The 19,242-nt window shown below is 33.5% G+C and overlaps 1 protein-coding gene across 2 annotated transcripts in view; it reads right to left on the bottom strand.

Annotated features, from left to right (window-relative positions):
* LOC138704510 (uncharacterized) overlaps positions 1-18,412 on the bottom strand; it is a 45,437-nt gene extending 27,025 nt beyond the window's left edge. For both annotated transcript variants that reach the window (XR_011333361.1, XM_069832464.1), the window contains exons 1-3: positions 17,120-18,412; positions 9,632-9,876; positions 5,719-5,895 (exon numbers count right to left, since the gene is read on the bottom strand). Coding sequence is in view for 1 of the 2 variants with exons in the window: in XM_069832464.1 (XP_069688565.1) it covers positions 5,719-5,895; positions 9,632-9,876; positions 17,120-18,412 (1,715 nt within the window). In the remaining variant the exon portion in view is untranslated. The remainder of the gene's footprint in view (positions 1-5,718; positions 5,896-9,631; positions 9,877-17,119) is intronic.
* Between the last annotated feature and the right edge of the window lie 830 nt (positions 18,413-19,242).

The following is a 19,242-nucleotide window of genomic DNA, read 5'->3' as shown; positions in this document are numbered from 1 at the left end:
TCTGTTTTTAATTTCAAATAAACACCTACTAATTTTTTGCTCAAAATTGTTTCAAGTGCATCATTCCTCAATAAATTGGACTACTACATACTTAAATATAAACAAAATTCGTCCAATAGCTTAGAAATTACTACTTGTTTCATGTGCATCATTTCTCAATAAATTGTACTACTATATACTTAAATATAAACAAAATTCGTCCAATAGCTTAGAAATTACTACTTGTTTCATGTGCATCATTCCTCAATAAATTGGACTACTACATACTTAAATATAAACAAAATTCGTCCAATAGCTTAGAAATTACTACTTGTTTCATGTGCATCATTTCTCAATAAATTGTACTACTACATACTTAAATATAAACAAAATTCGTCCAATAGCTTAGAAATTACTACTTGTTTCATGTGCATCATTCCTCAATAAATTGAACTACTACATACTTAAATATAAACAAAATTCGTCCAATAGCTTAGAAACTACTACTTGTTGCATGTGCATCATTCCTCAATAAATTGAACTACTACATACTTAAATATAAACAAAATTCGTCCAATAGCTTAGAAATTACTACTTGTTTCATGTGCATCATTTCTCAATAAATTGGACTACTACATACTTAAATATAAACAAAATTCGTCCAATAGCTTACAAATTACCACTTGTTTTATGTGCATCATTCCTCAATAAATTGAACTACTATATACTCAAATATAAACAAAATTCGTCCAATAACTTAGAAATCACTACTTGTTTCAAGTGCATCATTTCTCAATAAATTGGACTACTACATACTTAAATATAAACAAAATTCGTCCAATAGCTTAGAAATTACTACTTGTTTCATGTGCATCATTCCTCAATAAATTGTACTACTACATACTTAAATATAAACAAAATTCGTCCAATAGCTTAGAAATTACTACTTGTTTCATATGCATCATTTCTCAATAAATTGTACTACTACATACTTAAATATAAACAAAATTCGTCCAATAGCTTAGAAATTACTACTTGTTTCATGTGCATCATTCCTCAATAAATTGAACTACTACATACTTAAATATAAACAAAATTCGTCCAATAGCTTAGAAATTACTACTTGTTTCATGTGCATCATTGCTCAATAAATTGAACTACTACATACTTAAATATAAACAAAATTCGTCCAATAGCTTAGAAATTACTACTTGTTTTATGTGCATCATTTCTCAATAAATTGGACTACTACATACTTAAATATAAACAAAATTCGTCCAATAGCTTAGAAATTACTACTTGTTTCATGTGCATCATTTCTCAATAAATTGGACTACTACATACTTAAATATAAACAAAATTCGTCCAATAGCTTAGAAATTACTACTTGTTTCATGTGCATCATTTCTCAATAAATTGGACTACTACATACTTAAATATAAACAAAATTCGTCCAATAGCTTAGAAATTACTACTTGTTTCATGTGCATCATTTCTCAATAAATTGGACTACTACATACTTAAATATAAACAAAATTCGTCCAATAGCTTAGAAATTACTACTTGTTTCATGTGCATCATTCCTCAATAAATTGAACTACTACATACTTAAATATAAACAAAATTCGTCCAATAGCTTAGAAATTACTACTTGTTTCATGTGCATCATTTCTCAATAAATTGGACTACTACATACTTAAATATAAACAAAATTCGTCCAATAGCTTAGAAATTACTACTTGTTTCATGTGCATCATTTCTCAATAAATTGTACTACTACATACTTAAATATAAACAAAATTCGTCCAATAGCTTAGAAATTACTACTTGTTTCATGTGCATCATTCCTCAATAAATTGAACTACTACATACTTAAATATAAACAAAATTCGTCCAATAGCTTAGAAATTACTACTTGCTTCATGTGCATCATTTCTCAATAAATTGTACTACTACATACTTAAATATAAACAAAATTCGTCCAATAGCTTAGAAATTACTACTTGCTTCATGTGCATCATTCCTCAATAAATTGAACTACTACATACTTAAATATAAACAAAATTCGTCCAATAGCTTAGAAATTACTACTTGTTTCATGTGCATCATTTCTCAATAAATTGGACTACTACATACTTAAATATAAACAAAATTCGTCCAATAGCTTAGAAATTACCACTTGTTTTATGTGCATCATTCCTCAATAAATTGAACTACTATATACTCAAATATAAACAAAATTCGTCCAATAACTTAGAAATCACTACTTGTTTCAAGTGCATCATTTCTCAATAAATTGGACTACTACATACTTAAATATAAACAAAATTCGTCCAATAGCTTAGAAATTACTACTTGTTTCATGTGCATCATTCCTGAATAAATTGTACTACTACATACTTAAATATAAACAAAATTCGTCCAATAGCTTAGAAATTACTACTTGTTTCATATGCATCATTTCTCAATAAATTGTACTACTACATACTTAAATATAAACAAAATTCGTCCAATAGCTTAGAAATTACTACTTGTTTCATGTGCATCATTCCTCAATAAATTGAACTACTACATACTTAAATATAAACAAAATTCGTCCAATAGCTTAGAAATTACTACTTGTTTCATGTGTATCATTGCTCAATAAATTAAACTACTACATACTTAAATATAAACAAAATTCGTCCAATAGCTTAGAAATTACTACTTGTTTTATGTGCATCATTTCTGAATAAATTGGACTACTACATACTTAAATATAAACAAAATTCGTCCAATAGCTTAGAAATTACTACTTGTTTCATGTGCATCATTTCTCAGTAAATTGGACTACTACATACTTAAATATAAACAAAATTCGTCCAATAGCTTAGAAATTACTACTTGTTTCATGTGCATCATTCCTCAATAAATTGAACTACTACATACTTAAATATAAACAAAATTCGTCCAATAGCTTAGAAATTACTACTTGTTTCATGTGCATCATTTCTCAATAAATTGGACTACTACATACTTAAATATAAACAAAATTCGTCCAATAGCTTAGAAATTACTACTTGTTTCATGTGCATCATTTCTCAATAAATTGTACTACTACATACTTAAATATAAACAAAATTCGTCCAATAGCTTAGAAATTACTACTTGTTTCATGTGCATCATTCCTCAATAAATTGAACTACTACATACTTAAATATAAACAAAATTCGTCCAATAGCTTAGAAATTACTACTTGCTTCATGTGCATCATTTCTCAATAAATTGTACTACTACATACTTAAATATAAACAAAATTCGTCCAATAGCTTAGAAATTACTACTTGTTTCATGTGCATCATTCCTCAATAAATTGAACTACTACATACTTAAATATAAACAAAATTCGTCCAATAGCTTAGAAATTACTACTTGTTTCATGTGCATCATTTCTCAATAAATTGTACTACTACATACTTAAATATAAACAAAATTCGTCCAATAGCTTAGAAATTACTACTTGTTTCATGTGCATCATTCCTCAATAAATTGGACTACTACATACTTAAATATAAACAAAATTCGTCCAATAGCTTAGAAATTACTACTTGTTTCATGTGCATCATTTCTCAATAAATTGTACTACTACATACTTAAATATAAACAAAATTCGTCCAATAGCTTAGAAATTACTACTTGTTTCATGTGCATCATTCCTCAATAAATTGAACTACTACATACTTAAATATAAACAAAATTCGTCCAATAGCTTAGAAATTACTACTTGTTTCATGTGCATCATTCCTCAATAAATTGGACTACTACATACTTAAATATAAACAAAATTCGTCCAATAGCTTAGAAATTACTACTTGTTTCATGTGCATCATTTCTCAATAATACATACTTAAATATAAACAAGATTCGTCCAATAGCTTAGAAATTACTACTTGTTTCATGTGCATCATTTCTCAATAAATTGGACTACTACATACTTAAATATAAACAAAATTCGTCCAATAGCTTAGAAATTACTACTTGTTTCATGTGCATCATTTCTCAATAAATTGGACTACTACATAATTAAATATAAACAAAATTCGTCCAATAGCTTAGAAATTACTACTTGTTTCATGTGCATCATTCCTCAATAAATTGGACTACTACATACTTAAATATAAACAAAATTCGTCCAATAGCTTAGAAATTACTACTTGTTTCATGTGCATCATTTCTCAATAAATTGTACTACTACATACTTAAATATAAACAAAATTCGTCCAATAGCTTAGAAATTACTACTTGTTTCATGTGCATCATTCCTCAATAAATTGGACTACTACATACTTAAATATAAACAAAATTCGTCCAATAGCTTAGAAATTACTACTTGTTTCATGTGCATCATTTCTCAATAAATTGTACTACTACATACTTAAATATAAACAAAATTCGTCCAATAGCTTAGAAATTACTACTTGTTTCATGTGCATCATTCCTCAATAAATTGTACTACTACATACTTAAATATAAACAAAATTCGTCCAATAGCTTAGAAATTACTACTTGTTTCATGTGCATCATTCCTCAATAAATTAGACTACTACATACTTAAATATAAACAAAATTCGTCCAATAGCTTAGAAATTACTACTTGTTTCATGTGCATCATTTCTCAATAAATTGGACTACTACATACTTAAATATAAACAAAATTCGTCCAATAGCTTAGAAATTACTACTTGTTTCATGTGCATCATTTCTCAATAAATTGGACTACTACATACTTAAATATAAACAAAATTCGTCCAATAGCTTAGAAATTACTACTTGTTTCATGTGCATCATTGCTCAATAAATTGGACTACTACATACTTAAATATAAACAAAATTCGTCCAATAGCTTAGAAATTACTACTTGTTTCATGTGCATCATTTCTCAATAAATTGGACTACTACATACTTAAATATAAACAAAATTCGTCCAATAGCTTAGAAATTACTACTCGTTTCATGTGCATCATTCCTCAATAAATTGGACCACTACATATTTAAATGTATTAACAAAATTCGTTCAATAGCTTAGAAATTACTACTTGTTTCATGTGCATCATTCCTCAATAAATTGGATTACTACATACTTATATATAAACAAAATTCGTACTCTGTTACAGTTGTCATTTCAATTTCTATAAAACATGAATTTTGTTTCCAAGGAGATATTAGAAAATTAAATTTTAAAAATGCATTTAATCTCTTTATTCTATAAATTATCCAAAATACTTTCAAACCAACTGTAAATGACTCATCAAAACAATATGCCTGAGCTACAATAAAGAACAAACTACTTTCAAACAATAAATTGTATTTTAATATAATACAGCTAGGTTGACAACATTTTCGCAGGTGCGTTAAAAAACACGCAATACTACGAGAGAGGAAGTTAGTCGAGATTCTCAACTATATTACAAAACATGAAACTGCCATGACAACAGACAACGCGACTTTCTCCACTAATGACATTAAAAACACATACCAAAGTGGCTGTTCGGCTACCCAATCATTCACAGAATAGGAGTGGTAAGTACAATAACCCTCAGGCTGCAGTGCAAGCCTTCAGCAAGAGAAAAAAAATACAGTTTTAGATGCATGTTTCTAGGCGAATTCGTATGGAGCTATTGAAATTTATGTCATATACATGGCAATATTAAAGTTTTCTATAAACAGAAGAATATGTAAGGCAATTTTAAGAAGACTAACCTTCGGAAACCACACATAAGAAGTGGCTTCATGCATGCCATCAGACATGGTGAAATGGATGGTGGGCGACTATCAGCTGTTCGTGGGGCAAGGGGTGCTGGGCCGCCTCCACTGATTAGAACCAAGTGACTAATTTGAGCCGGTCTGTAGCGAGCCAAGGCCGCGGCTAGACTGCACCTGTACATGGAATCAAAACGTGACAAAATACAGATAATACAGTACATCCACAAAATATTAATTAGGCTAGTTCATTATAATGAAATATTAGGATAACAAACTATATCAATCACAAAATCAAATCATTATAATGAATTACTATCGAGTCGCCATTATCAGTTCTCTTTATGCAACTGCAAGGGCAAGATAAACATAATATGAAATAAGACCAAAAATCTCTTATGGAAGTTAAATATATGAAGGGGCGACAATGAGATAGTCCAAAGCCCACTTTTAACAAAAATGTTTCTTTTTGTGCGAGTTCATTTCTTACACGTATGGAGATGCTACTAGTAAAATATTATAAAAATTACTCAACAAATGACGTAAGTATACACTAAAGAAATTATGATACCACATCTAATAGCATTGGACTCTAAACCTTTTAACATGCCCTCCTGTAAAATTTTGTCTATGTGGCTCAAAACTATATCATTCTCACGCCTTCATATTCATAAACATGATAAGTTGAGATAGGATTTTAATTAACTTAAAATCAGCCAATAATGTGAAATACAATGACCTAAAGATTCACAAAAAAATCTAGAAATTAAAAAAAAAACGACATAACAATAAAAACATATTACAGTACATATAGGACTAATTCTTGTGATTTACAAATTAATGTTGGAGCGGTTAAATTGAAAGTTGTAGCCGATTTAAGTGAGCACCATATTTTAACGTTTTGGTGGCTACTTCATTCACACACAACCCCCAGAATGTCTGGAGGACATTGGAGTGCAAGAGGTCAAATGACTTTATTGTCAAACGCCTGGCATTAGAAAACAACAACAAAAAATTAATGTTAGTTCGTCCATAAAGCCCGAGTTTCTTTCAACAATTGATTCAAAATCTTTAATTTTCATAAATACAGAAGTTTTGAATTAATAATTATGTAGTTATATTCCATTACAGTTATCATTTCTATTTTTATGAAACATGAATTTCCCCTGAATTTGTTTCCAAAGAGATATTAGAAAATTTAATTTAAAAAATATGCAAATAATCTCTTTATTCTATAAAATTATCCAAAAAACTTCCAAAACAACTATAAATGATTCATCAAAACAATATGTCTGAGCGACAATACAGAACAAACAACTTTTAGGCCATAAATTATCAGCTAGGCTGACATTTTCGCAGGTGAGTTAAGCAACACGCAATACTAGGACACAGGTAGTCAGTCGAGCTCCTCAACTACATTCTTAAACACGAAAGTAATATAAGACATCAAAATAAATAAAAAGCCGCATTATTTCTTTTGTGATTGTGCACGGTTTATTAGAAAATGAACTGGCATAGCTCAGTCAGCTGAGGTGCATGCCTGCCAATTCGGAGTTGTGCTCGGGCATGGGATTGATTTCCACTTGGACTGATTACCTGGTTGGGTATTTTCCCTAGGTTTTCCCCAACTGTAAGGCAAATGTTAGGTAATCTATGGCGAATCCTCGGCCTCATCTCGCCAAATACCATCTCGCTATCATAAATCTCATTGACGCTAGTTGTAGTTGATATAGTGTAGTTAAATAATCAACTAAAAGAAAAAAGGTAGAAAATTAGGCTGAACGTCTGCATAGTTTGGCAGGAATGCATCGCCAGTTCACCTACGAATATGCGATATGAATGGCAGCATTCTGTCCCCTACTCATTGCAGTAAGGTTGCTAGACTTCCTCATGGCAGAAAATAACGATACATGTTAATTTTTTATTTAATTTGCAAGAAACCGTCCAATCTATTGAAAACTCAAAAGGGATAAATCATTCTTCATCAATTTCTCTAATGATAAGAGTAAAAATCAGAATCATATGGATAATGCCTATTGAGTAAAACAGTGTTAACATTTAGGGGATTTTTCGGAGAAAAGTATTCATTTGAGATTAATATTATACCATAACTTTTTGGTGTACTGTATCCAAAGAATAAGCTGTTAAAACCTGCAGAGCTATATTACTTTCACCATGTATACTGGATGTTCAGTTCAAAGTGTGTCATGGCTCACTGTATGCCGTCATGTGGCTAGTCGATGAGCCTAGAGAATTCAATCTTCCTACACTTCCGCAGAGGTGTATTACCTATGTGTCAGAGAAGTTTCATAGCAAGTATGGCGTTCATTCTGAAGAGTACTTACCGATACGTATGGTAACCCCGGTAGTGGCAGGAATGTGAACTGTTTGGAAACACGTACTGAGGTGGGTTTTTTCTTACTGTCGGAATATGGGGAGAGGGTTAAGACGATTACTTACGTATTTGTTGACATTAACTTCGACGGTCAACATGGACACGAAGCATTTGATTTGTGTTGTGGAATATTGCCGTACGCAACCGATGGTAACAAATACCTTGCGTACGACTTGCCCGCGCAAAACACAGTTCGAAAGAGATTATGGTAGTACACAGACAGTACAGAATTTGGTATTCCCAAGAAACTAGTTCGATTAATTAAAATGTGTCTCAGTGAAACATACAGCAGAGTCCGTATAGGTCAGCTTCTATCTGATGCTTTTCCAATTCACTGCGGGCTAAAGCAGGGAGATGCACTATCACCTTTACTTTTTAACTTCGCTTTAGAATATGCCATTAGGAAAGTTCAGGATAACAGGCAGGGTTTGGAATTGCACGGGTTACATCAGCTTCTTGTCTATGCGGATGACGTGAATATGTTAGGAGAAAATACACAAACGATTAGGGAAAACACGGAAATTTTACTTGAAGCAAGTAAAGCGATCGGTTTGGAAGTAAATCCCGAAAAGACGAAGTATATGATTATGTCTCGTGACCAGAATATTGTACGAAATGGAAATAAAAAAATTGGAGATTTATCCATCGAAGGGGTGGAAAAATTCAAATATCTTGGAGCAACAGTAACAAATATAAATGACACTCGGGAGGAAATTAAACACAGAATAAATATGGGAAATGCGTGTTATTATTGGTTGAGAAGCTTTTATCATCTAGTCTGCTGTCAAAAAATCTGAAAGTTAGAATTTATAAAACAGTTATATTACCAGTTGTTCTGTATGGTTGTGAAACTTGACTCTCACTCTGAGAGAGGAACATAGGTTAAGGGTGTTTGAGAATAAGGCGCTTAGGAAAATATTTGGGGCTAAGAGGGATGAAGTTACAGGAGAATGGAGAAAGTTACACAACGCAGAACTGCACGCATTGTATTCTTCACCTGACATAATTAGGAACATTAAATCCAGACATTTGAGATGGGCAGGGCATGTAGCACGTATGGGCGAATCCAGGAATGCATATAGAGTGTTAGTTGGGAGACCGGAGGGAAAAGACCTTTGGGGAGGCCGAGACGTAGATGGGAGGATAATATTAAAATGGATTTGAGGGAGGTGGGATATGATGATAGGGACTGGATTAATCTTGCACAGGATAGGGACCGATGGCGGGCTTATGTGAGGGCGGCAATGATCCTCCGGGTTCCTTAAAAGCCATTTGTAAGTAAGTAAGTACACAGACAGTACAGACCGCCATCTGTTGCTATGACGTTCAAGTTATACCGTACACATTCTCAAGTTCAGATTGAATGCCTTGATTAATAGGCAACTTCTCTGACATAAAAGCTGAAACATGCTTCAAATCGCTGACTCACGACAGTGATGTCATGACACACTTTGAAATGAACACCCAGTATAGGGAAGCTTGTTTCCCTTGATGCTGATTCACCCACACACCACTCACCCATAGGCATGTCCTATGACAACACATCTGCGATGTTCCCCCACAAATCTATCAAAGATATCAAGGCAGTCCTTCAGAAGACGGTGGAATGAGTATGCAGATGCATTGTCAGGCGCAGAACTGTAACCATGACCAAGCATGTCTGGTGCCACGACCTCAAAACCCGCAGTTGTGAAGTGCTGTATCAGTGTGGTCCACAGATCAGCCGAGCAGCCCACTCCATGCAGGAAATACAGCAATGGCTTCTGCAAGCACACATCAATAAGTATAGGTGGTAATTCATAACGTATATTAATGATTCAAAATAATAGGATCTCCCCACAATTTCTACGAATCCTATGAAAAAGAAGACTAATTTCAGAGATGACATCTTTCGATAGACTATCCTGTAATGTATACAGATAAGTCAGGCATTAATGATAATTTCAGGGACTCTTAATGACTGTTTCTCTTGTCTATAAAAGGTAAAAGGTAAAGGTAACCCCGTAACATGCCATGAAGGCACTTGGGGGGCATGGAGGTAGAGCCCCATGCTTTCCATGACCTTGGCACTAGAATGAGGTGGTGTGGTCGGCACCACGCTCTGGCCACCTTTTACCCCCGGGAAAGACCCGGTACTCAATTTTATAGGAGGCTGAGTGAACCTCGGTGCCGTTCTGAAAGTTTGGCAACGAGAAAAAATTCTGTCACCACCTGGGATCGAAACCCGGACCTTCCAGTCTGTAGCCAGCTGCTCTACCAACTGAGCTACCCGGCCGCCATAATAAATCTGTAGCCAAAATTTTTCTGGTAATTTTCGATTTTCCAAAAATAATTGGTGTTAACATGTATAATCAACCATCCTGAAACCGAAAATCGCTTTTTTTAATTTTTGTTTGTATGTCTGTCTGTCTGTTTGTTGCCTTGGCTGAACTGATTTATATGAAAATTGGAATATAAATTAAGTTCGTTGTAACTTAGAATTTAGGCTATTTGGCATTCAAAATATTTTATTTAAAACGGAGGTTATAAGGGGACTTGAATTAAATAAATCGAAATATCTCGCTTATTATTGATTTTTGTGAAAAATGTTACACAACAAAAGTTTTTTTTTTTAATTATTTCCGATAAGTTTTATTCTATACAAAAGTTTGATAGGACTGATATTTCATGAGATAAATGAGTTTTAAAATTTATATAACGCCATCTAAGGCGCTGTAATGAATTAAAAAACAAATGACTTCATCTATAAGGGGCCTTGGACAACAACAACCGAAAGCTATTGAACATAGCCTACGGAAAATGTTTCTGTGTTTGTATGAAGTAATATCGATTAAAGGATGTACAAGACTTTTAAAATAACAATATAATACATTTTCACCACCGCCTCAGATTATAACGTTGTTGTTCCTGCAATAACTCCGATGTGCAAAATATAAAATTTTTGAGTAGAAAGAAAAAAACACATTTATTCATTCCATGGCAATGGTACATAGGAGATCGTGAACTCTTACATTTTCGAAAGAAAGAAATATAATTACATATCACTATATATGCTGTATCATTATTTAAATTATTTGAAGTGTTCAGAACCACAGAGGGGCAAGCGCCATTTACTGAAGACGTAGAAAACAAGGGTTAAAATTAAGTTATTACCATAATTCAATGGAAACATATAGCAAGTAATATAAAGTATACACAATAAATCTAAATGATATCAATCTTCATTAAACTATGGTTGCATGTAATAATAATTAAGAAACGTGTTAAAGGAATTGTCACTGCATCAAATGAGTGATCTCTGAATCAAAATGATCGCATTTTAATTATTTATTTAAATACAATTTAAATTAAGTAACATATTACACGATTTATCCTTCTATCAAACACTAATGTTCCCTGGATAAAATGTCTTATTTATTTCTAACGGGTGCAGCGGAGCGCACGGGTACGGCTAGTATTATTAAATAAGTATATAATAAATTTTCAATCTTAAGACATATCAACATGTTGATATGTCTTAAGATTGAAAATTTATTATATACTTATTTAATAATTCACTAGGCATACTGAAATATAAAAATGAATTGTAAATTATGGCTAGTATTGAATGTGTGTTGTTCTTTTTAACTTTCCAGCTGCTTATTTCGAAAACAATGTCTTTATGAGAATACAGTTTTGAATAAACGTTTCTTCGTTTGAAGGGAAAAAATGGCGTCAGTTATTTTTCATTTAGTGAAGGCAGAACTCTAAGCACAACCCGGTGCCATCATCCAGACTGTAGTGAGCTTGAAATACTTGGACACATCTTGGACAATGCCCTAAAGGCGAGCTGCTGATCAATGCTAGACATCATCATGTACGACATGCTTTGGCGACATCGTTAAAAACTTTAAATTGGGAGATTCATGAAGAAGTACATTGTGTATCATCAGATGGTTCTTTTAGACAGGCAGACATTATTGCTATCAACGGACGGTTAAAACGGGCTCTTGTTCTTGACCCTACTATCCGTTTCGAAAGAAACCTAAATCAGGCTACTGAAGTTGACATTGAGAAGAAGTCCATATATGAACCTTGTCTGCCGTATCTTTCTCAAAAGTACAACGTCCCTCTTAAACAATGGTCCGTCATTGGTTTGCTGTTTGGCAGTAGAGGTTCAATTACAAAATTCACATGGAATTATCTTAAGGAACTTCACATTCCTTTTGATTATGTAATGTCTGTCCTTATAAATATTATCAAGGATTCCCTTCAAATATTACATCATCTCTATTTCAATTAATCCACTTATATTTGCCTTCAACAATTAACTTTCTTTTTTCTTTAATGTATCACATCACATTATATTGTACATGTTTATTGTATTCAGGACCCCATCTTTGAGCTGATGTCTATAATATAGAAATATATATAAGATCAATTTGGCTTCTTCAAATGGGAACCCAAAATATGTTCATAAGAATATGATTTTACGCACAAAAACAAGCAACATTTTTGTTAAACAATTTTAATGAAACCCTTATTTTATGTTTCTGTGAAAAGTAAACGAGAGAAATCTGATTTCTGTGTTTATGTTTACACTACACTATGTTAATTTTAACATAAAGAAAAGCAATCTGATTTTCACATTCACAGTATGGTTAGGCCCAGTGGCGGCTCGTGGGTATTGAATTAAGGGGGGCTGCATACAAAAATAAAGTTATTTTATTTAAAGATTAGTTCCATGCGCCTTGTCTTGTAGGTTGCAAACTTTTGAATCATCTTCTTATTAAAATTCGGTATGTCATTTAACATAATCTTTGCAATGGAAAACATAGCTAATGCGGTCACTTCCCTCATCGTATTTCTCAGATAGGATTTTACTCTCTTCAAACAAGAAAAGCAACGTTCTGGTTCAGAAGTTGTCATTGATATGGTGATAGCTATGCGTAGTAATTCCACAAGTTCTGAAAATGAGGCCTGCAAGTTCTCAGATAGAAGAAACTGACTGCGTCACTGATATTTCTGAATTCTTGTCTCTGATACAACACAGTGAGTTACATTTTTAGTTTGTCTTTATCGAACATTGGAAAAAGCTTCACACATACGTTTAGGTCATTTTTTGGAAATGAGCTTTTGTAGCATTCAAATTTTTCTTGATCTATGAACTGGAATCAGGTGTTAGCTTGTGTGATAATGAGGTCACACACTTCCTTGGCTGTCGCAACCCTTGTCTGAATCCCTTCCACCATAAGACGCTTTTTAGGGTTTTCATTTTCACAGGTCTCGCTGCTCAACTGTGCACTGTTCCGTGCTTGCCTCATTTATTGTGATGTTGTTAAGATGTTTCAGATTCCATTATGGTTTGAAAACATTCTAGCAATGGCTCCTTCTTCTCATGAACAACATTTACTGTTCTTATTTTAAATCCATCTTGTTGCCCCAGCTGATGGAATTGTCTTTGAAACACTTTAATCTAATACAGACTGTTAGGAGATCGAGAGAAGAAAGCAGGGATACTGGATAAATATAAAAAAATATGCGAGCCTTTGTATTTTGTTTAGCGGCTCTTTCCATTATGAGATTCAACTGATGGGCACTTAATTTCACATTTCTCCTGAATTGTTAAGGTTCTGAACTGAATAGACTGTAAATATTGTACAGAATTAAACATTGTTGCACTTGTTATACTCTCAACATTAAAGAAGCTGTATTTAAAACTGCGCGCTACTGACAAACTGCTGCAAATTTTGCAGCGCCTGGAAACTCTGGATTCACGGCAAGGGGCACCAGGGGGAGGGGTAAATGTAAGGCGCAAAGCATCCGAGACGAGACTGGCAGCTCCAGGGGAGGAAGTGGTTTCATCCTATACGAGTAGTCCTTGTCTCTGGTTTCGCTCTGGCAGCACCAGGGGAGGAAGTGACTTCACTAATGATTGCGTGCATGTCAATGAGAGCGAAATTTTATAAAAAATTCGAGCCGCTAAATAGAGACTGTATAATAAATGTATTTCACAGCATAAAACGAACAAGAGCCACAAATGTCTGGGGGCGCTGCAGCTCCGCAGCCCCCCTTCGAAAGCCGCCCCTGGTTAGGCCTATAGTAAATGTAAAGAAAAGAAAGATAAAATCTTTCTCAGTATTAAGGTGTAATAACTTTCTTTATCCATGACCATAACGAAAAACATGCCTTTACTAAATACTTTTGCGTTTGTAAAGTAGGCTTTTATTCAACATTACTTTATTTCACTAGTGAGATAAAGACTTTACCTCACAGTTTGAACTTTATCTCACAGTTCATTAGTATTTTCCTAGTACCCAGGTACACACGTATACTTTTCCATTCAACTATTACTCAAGAAGTTAATATATTAGTTACTAGATGTCACTACCTCTACTTCTTTATTACCATTTCTTAAATATACATACACTCAATCTCCTTCTCTTTTCTCTATCTGCTGCGTCGTAATTTGTACGTTACATCCATATCTAATATGCATCTTTTTAAAATTTTGTAATAATTTACCTTTTGGGATGCGAGGAGACTTGAACCTGCGAAGTTGGGTTATAGGATTTCAAAACAACACGCGTTAGCCAACTGAGCTAAACAGACACAATGATTATTTAATTTTTAATATTCCTCTTAAGTTTACAGAAGTAAAATGTGAAATTATTTTAATTACAATAGTCCCGTGAACACTTCTAAATAATCCCTGAAACTTCAAAAAGACGAAAATACACGTTTAAAATGAAAAAATTTATATTAAAATTATATAATTAATTATAATTTGTTATTTATCCAACGCCTTAGATACCATTCTTTACTAATCATGGCCTCCTACATCATGACCTACCTAGTACACGTATTAATTCTAAAATCCATGCCATGGTATGTGATTACATGAGGACTTATTTTCAACATATTTTCTTTTATAAAACATAATTTTTCGTTATGGTCATGGATAAAATTACGTATGGTACTTGTGAGCGTGATCTTTATTGCACTCGTGTAATTTAAGCACTCGGCTGATGCCTCGTGCTTAAATCTTTCCACTCGTGCAATAAAGATGCACTTACCTCACAAGTACCATAAATAACTATTTTATTTTGTTAAATATGTTATTAAAGGTCTGCTATACAAATATTTCACACAAAAGCTTCTGTGTGTAAAATTAGGATCTGATGAAAAAAGTTGGAGTTTAAGAAAACCAAGCTGACTTTTAAATGACTTTCATAACCTTCACTAAAATAAAATAAAAAAGCACACACACATGCACACACAAAATTTAATTGCAAGGACTTCTGATAACAGTATCCTTACAAAGTGATACAGTACAATAACTTTTCGCTATTTTCGCATTATGGTATATGAAGAGTCCACTGCAAGAATGATGGATGTCACTTTCTTGTCGAAAATGAACCAAGACTGTCAATGCATAGCTTAAGACATATAGAATGTTCATACAGAGTTATATGGCATTAACACTGATAGTCATTGTCCAGTAATGATCGGAAAATCACAGTTAAGCTTTGAGCACTAAGCATTTCAAACTTTCAATTGCTTCTCCTGCAAAATGTATTCCAAATGACATCCATCATTCTTGCAGTGGACTCTTCATATGGTAATGGTATGCTCGTGGTGAAAATGAGGATGGTATTGGTGATCATGATAATCAATATGATGGTGAAAAAGTAGGAAATGATAGTCGAGGAATATGTCATGATTAGAGATGGTAGATTTTAGCAACTTAAAATAAAAACATAGTAGTTTCCCAGAAAAGGTAACACAGATTAAATCCAAATTGAATATTCCTAACACCAGAGAAAATTTACTTATAAGAGAAAATCCATTGGAATTATTGCAACCTACCTTCAGTTTGGAATTAACGGAGGAAATAAGTAAATCAGACACACCAAAAGAAATACAAAAACTTCTAGCACTGGAAACGATCAATACTAGATACCCTACAGAAGAATGGCTACACATATATACTGATGGATCAACCACAGAAAACCTTACTGGAGCTGGAGTTACATGTACACATTTTTCCTTTTATCATTCTGTTGGCAGAGACACAACAAATTATGATGGTGAAATAGAGGCTATACACATTTCTCTCCGACAATTATTAAATCTTCCCTTAAATAAATATAACAAGACAGTAATTCTTTCAGATTCTAAAGCTGCAATTCAGGGAACATGTTCAAATGCTACAAAGAAGTTAACAAAAATAAGAGAATGCTACAAAATGTTAACACAACTACAAAAAGTTAATAAGATTGTCCATCTCCAATGGATTCCAGCACACTGTGGAGTCATGGGGAATGAAACCGCAGACACACTTGCAAAGAAAGGCACAACAATAAAACAAAAGCCTAAATGTAATTTCTCATATTCCTCAATAAAACGATTGATCACTACAAAATTTTCTCATTCATACCTACAAGAAATAGAATCAAATGCTAAAGACAAAAAATGGATTACACTACTTTCCAACCCAGATATAATCCCCCAGAGACCAAGGAAAACAGCAGTTGCAGCCTTCAGACTATTGACAAATCATGACTGTCTAGCAAGTCATCTCTACAGAATAGGTATCTCAGCTTCACCCATATGTGTCCTGTGTAATGATCCAGCAGAAATGAATGAAGACCACTTGAAGACCTGTGAAGCATTAAGATCAGAAGAAACTACAGTTAAAAAGTATTGGAAAGCACGACTGCTAATGGCTTCATTGCCAAATGCAAGGCACTAGACAACAACAACAACAAATAAAAACAATGCATCTTTCTCCATCCTAAATTCAAAATTCTGGTCTCTAGTGTAGAAAACTGAAATTCTAGCCATTCAGTTGAAGTATCTATCTGCTCTAATTCAAGATTCGTGGTTATTAAACAACATCCTCTTCGGAATTTGTCACTAAACCTCAAAACACACACTTCAGCGTAATCTCAGCTGCCAATTATCTATATCTAATACAGAGGATGTGGTTTCAAACTTAAGCAACCAAGTGGTGATATCACTTACCAGTCTTCCAACATTCCTAGTATGACGACACTGTTTGTTCCTTCCTAACTGTACATTCTTGTGTTCAGTGTTCTGAGTCTCACATGTATTCGAGATTCCTAAATCTACTGAGGTAAATGCAGTTTGATTATATCCTTGCGAGTCATCTTTGGCTTCATTATAATTTGAAATCTGGGGCTGTAATACATTCACATGAATCCCAATCGGACTGGCAGTGAGAGATTCAATTTGAGTATTCTCGGTTACACACGCAGGTACTTCAGTATTGGAGCATTCGCTATCTATTTTGGAAGCAGCAGAACATTCGGCTTCGTTTGTGTTGTGAGTCGTCGACTCCAGAGAGACTGTATTGAAACCTGAATCAGTATCTTCTGCAGTCTCAACTGGTGAAGAATCACCACAATTTGATACAGGATCGGCAATATAATCTAACAGATCGGGATCAGCACTAGAACCCAGAAAAGAGGGATTTACACAGCCAACAGATTTTGTAATTAAGGAGTCCTTTATATTGTCATTAATGGCTTCAACAACGATACTATCACCTGTCATCTGATGGCAAGAAACTAAAACATCGCTTTTATTATTTTCTATTGTACCAAATTCACATGAGTCATGTGTATCTGAAGAGAGATATCTTGATTTTGATTCAGATTCATGATCAGTTTTTGACAAACATAAATACACATCTTTCCATATTTTTTGAAGCAGGTCTTCAACAAAAGATTCAACTTGAGAATTCTCCATTTGTATAATATCTTCCTCTTCAACGTATATTTCAGATAAGGGAGTACTGTCAAACAACTGACTTCTTCTGTTTGTTTCTTCTTCTGTTTGATTTATCATTAATCTTGAATCCCCTAACGAATTTCTCCAAGACTTTCTGAAAGAGCAACTGCAGGTATCTGACATTGTCAGTGGTCGATTCCAACGTTTGAACCAATAATCTTCTGTAGATAATTCTGAAAAATTTGAACATAAGGACAAGCTTCTGTGTTTGGAGCTAAAGTTGCAAATTTCTGGTTGATGCCCCATGGCCTCTAAATGTGTTTTTTCTTTATTGACATGCCAACTATTAGATGTGTGCCTACTGGCATCAATATGGATAACCCTTATCTTCCTATGTGAGCTTAGTTGTACGTAAAGGTTTCCAGCAAAAGAATTCACAGCTGTTGGATGTATCTGTCGCCGTCTCTGCAGGCAAGGCATCCAACCAAAGCATGGTCTGAATGTCTGTGTGAAACACTTCTGTGCCGATGCCAGCCAAGAGTACAGGTCGGCCTGGCAGCTCATTCTGCATCATCTTGGATAGGAGATCCTGAAAAAACAGTCAAGGTAATGTACAACTTGCAAATATTTTATCATACATCTTTACACAGCTGTTAATTCTTTCTGAACAGAAATTTAAACAATTTTTCTAAAGCCAGAATATTATCAAGTAATAACACAATATTTATTCTACTTCCTTATATGTTTAAAACAGTAAACATCATTCAATATACAGAGTGCCCCATTTATATGTTATATATGTTATGTTGCATTAATGTGGTCACCATTTGGAACATCAAAGTATAACACTATCACATTGGAAGTACGTTTTGTTGTTGTTATTGATTAGGAAGGTGACATTGTGATACATTTTGAACTCATCTTAATGTGTGTAATCAATGTAAAATGATTAAAGTATGTAGTGCCATTTGAAAACTTGATGTCGTCACGCGTATCTTGTACCATATGTAGTTACATGCACCAAATCTCCAATCTCCACACTCATATTAGCCCCTCGTTCTAACATAATGCTCAAAAACAAAAATTCCAACACCTATCCAAACAAAAAAGTTATAATAGGTGCACAAGATAAATGGGACACCCTGTATATTGCAAAGGAGTAAATAAATGAGATTCTTTGGCTATAATATATAGAGTTGCCAGATGTCCTGTTTTAAGCCAGACCATCATGTTTTTAGAGTTTGAAAATGACGTCCTCCTAAATACATAAGCCGGGCACCTTTTGTCCTCCTTTTGAGTGAAACAAAAGTTTTAAAAAACATATATATAAACGAAGAACTAACATTCAGAAAGATATAAAATTAGTGAATTAGCAAATTTAACTGAAGCTTACA

Source organism: Periplaneta americana, chromosome 8 (genome assembly GCF_040183065.1).
Source record: "Periplaneta americana isolate PAMFEO1 chromosome 8, P.americana_PAMFEO1_priV1, whole genome shotgun sequence".
NCBI classification, from domain to species: Eukaryota; Metazoa; Arthropoda; class Insecta; order Blattodea; family Blattidae; genus Periplaneta; species Periplaneta americana.
The sequence above is the reverse complement of the archived record's forward strand: the minus strand, read 5'-3'. Positions and strand labels throughout refer to the sequence as shown.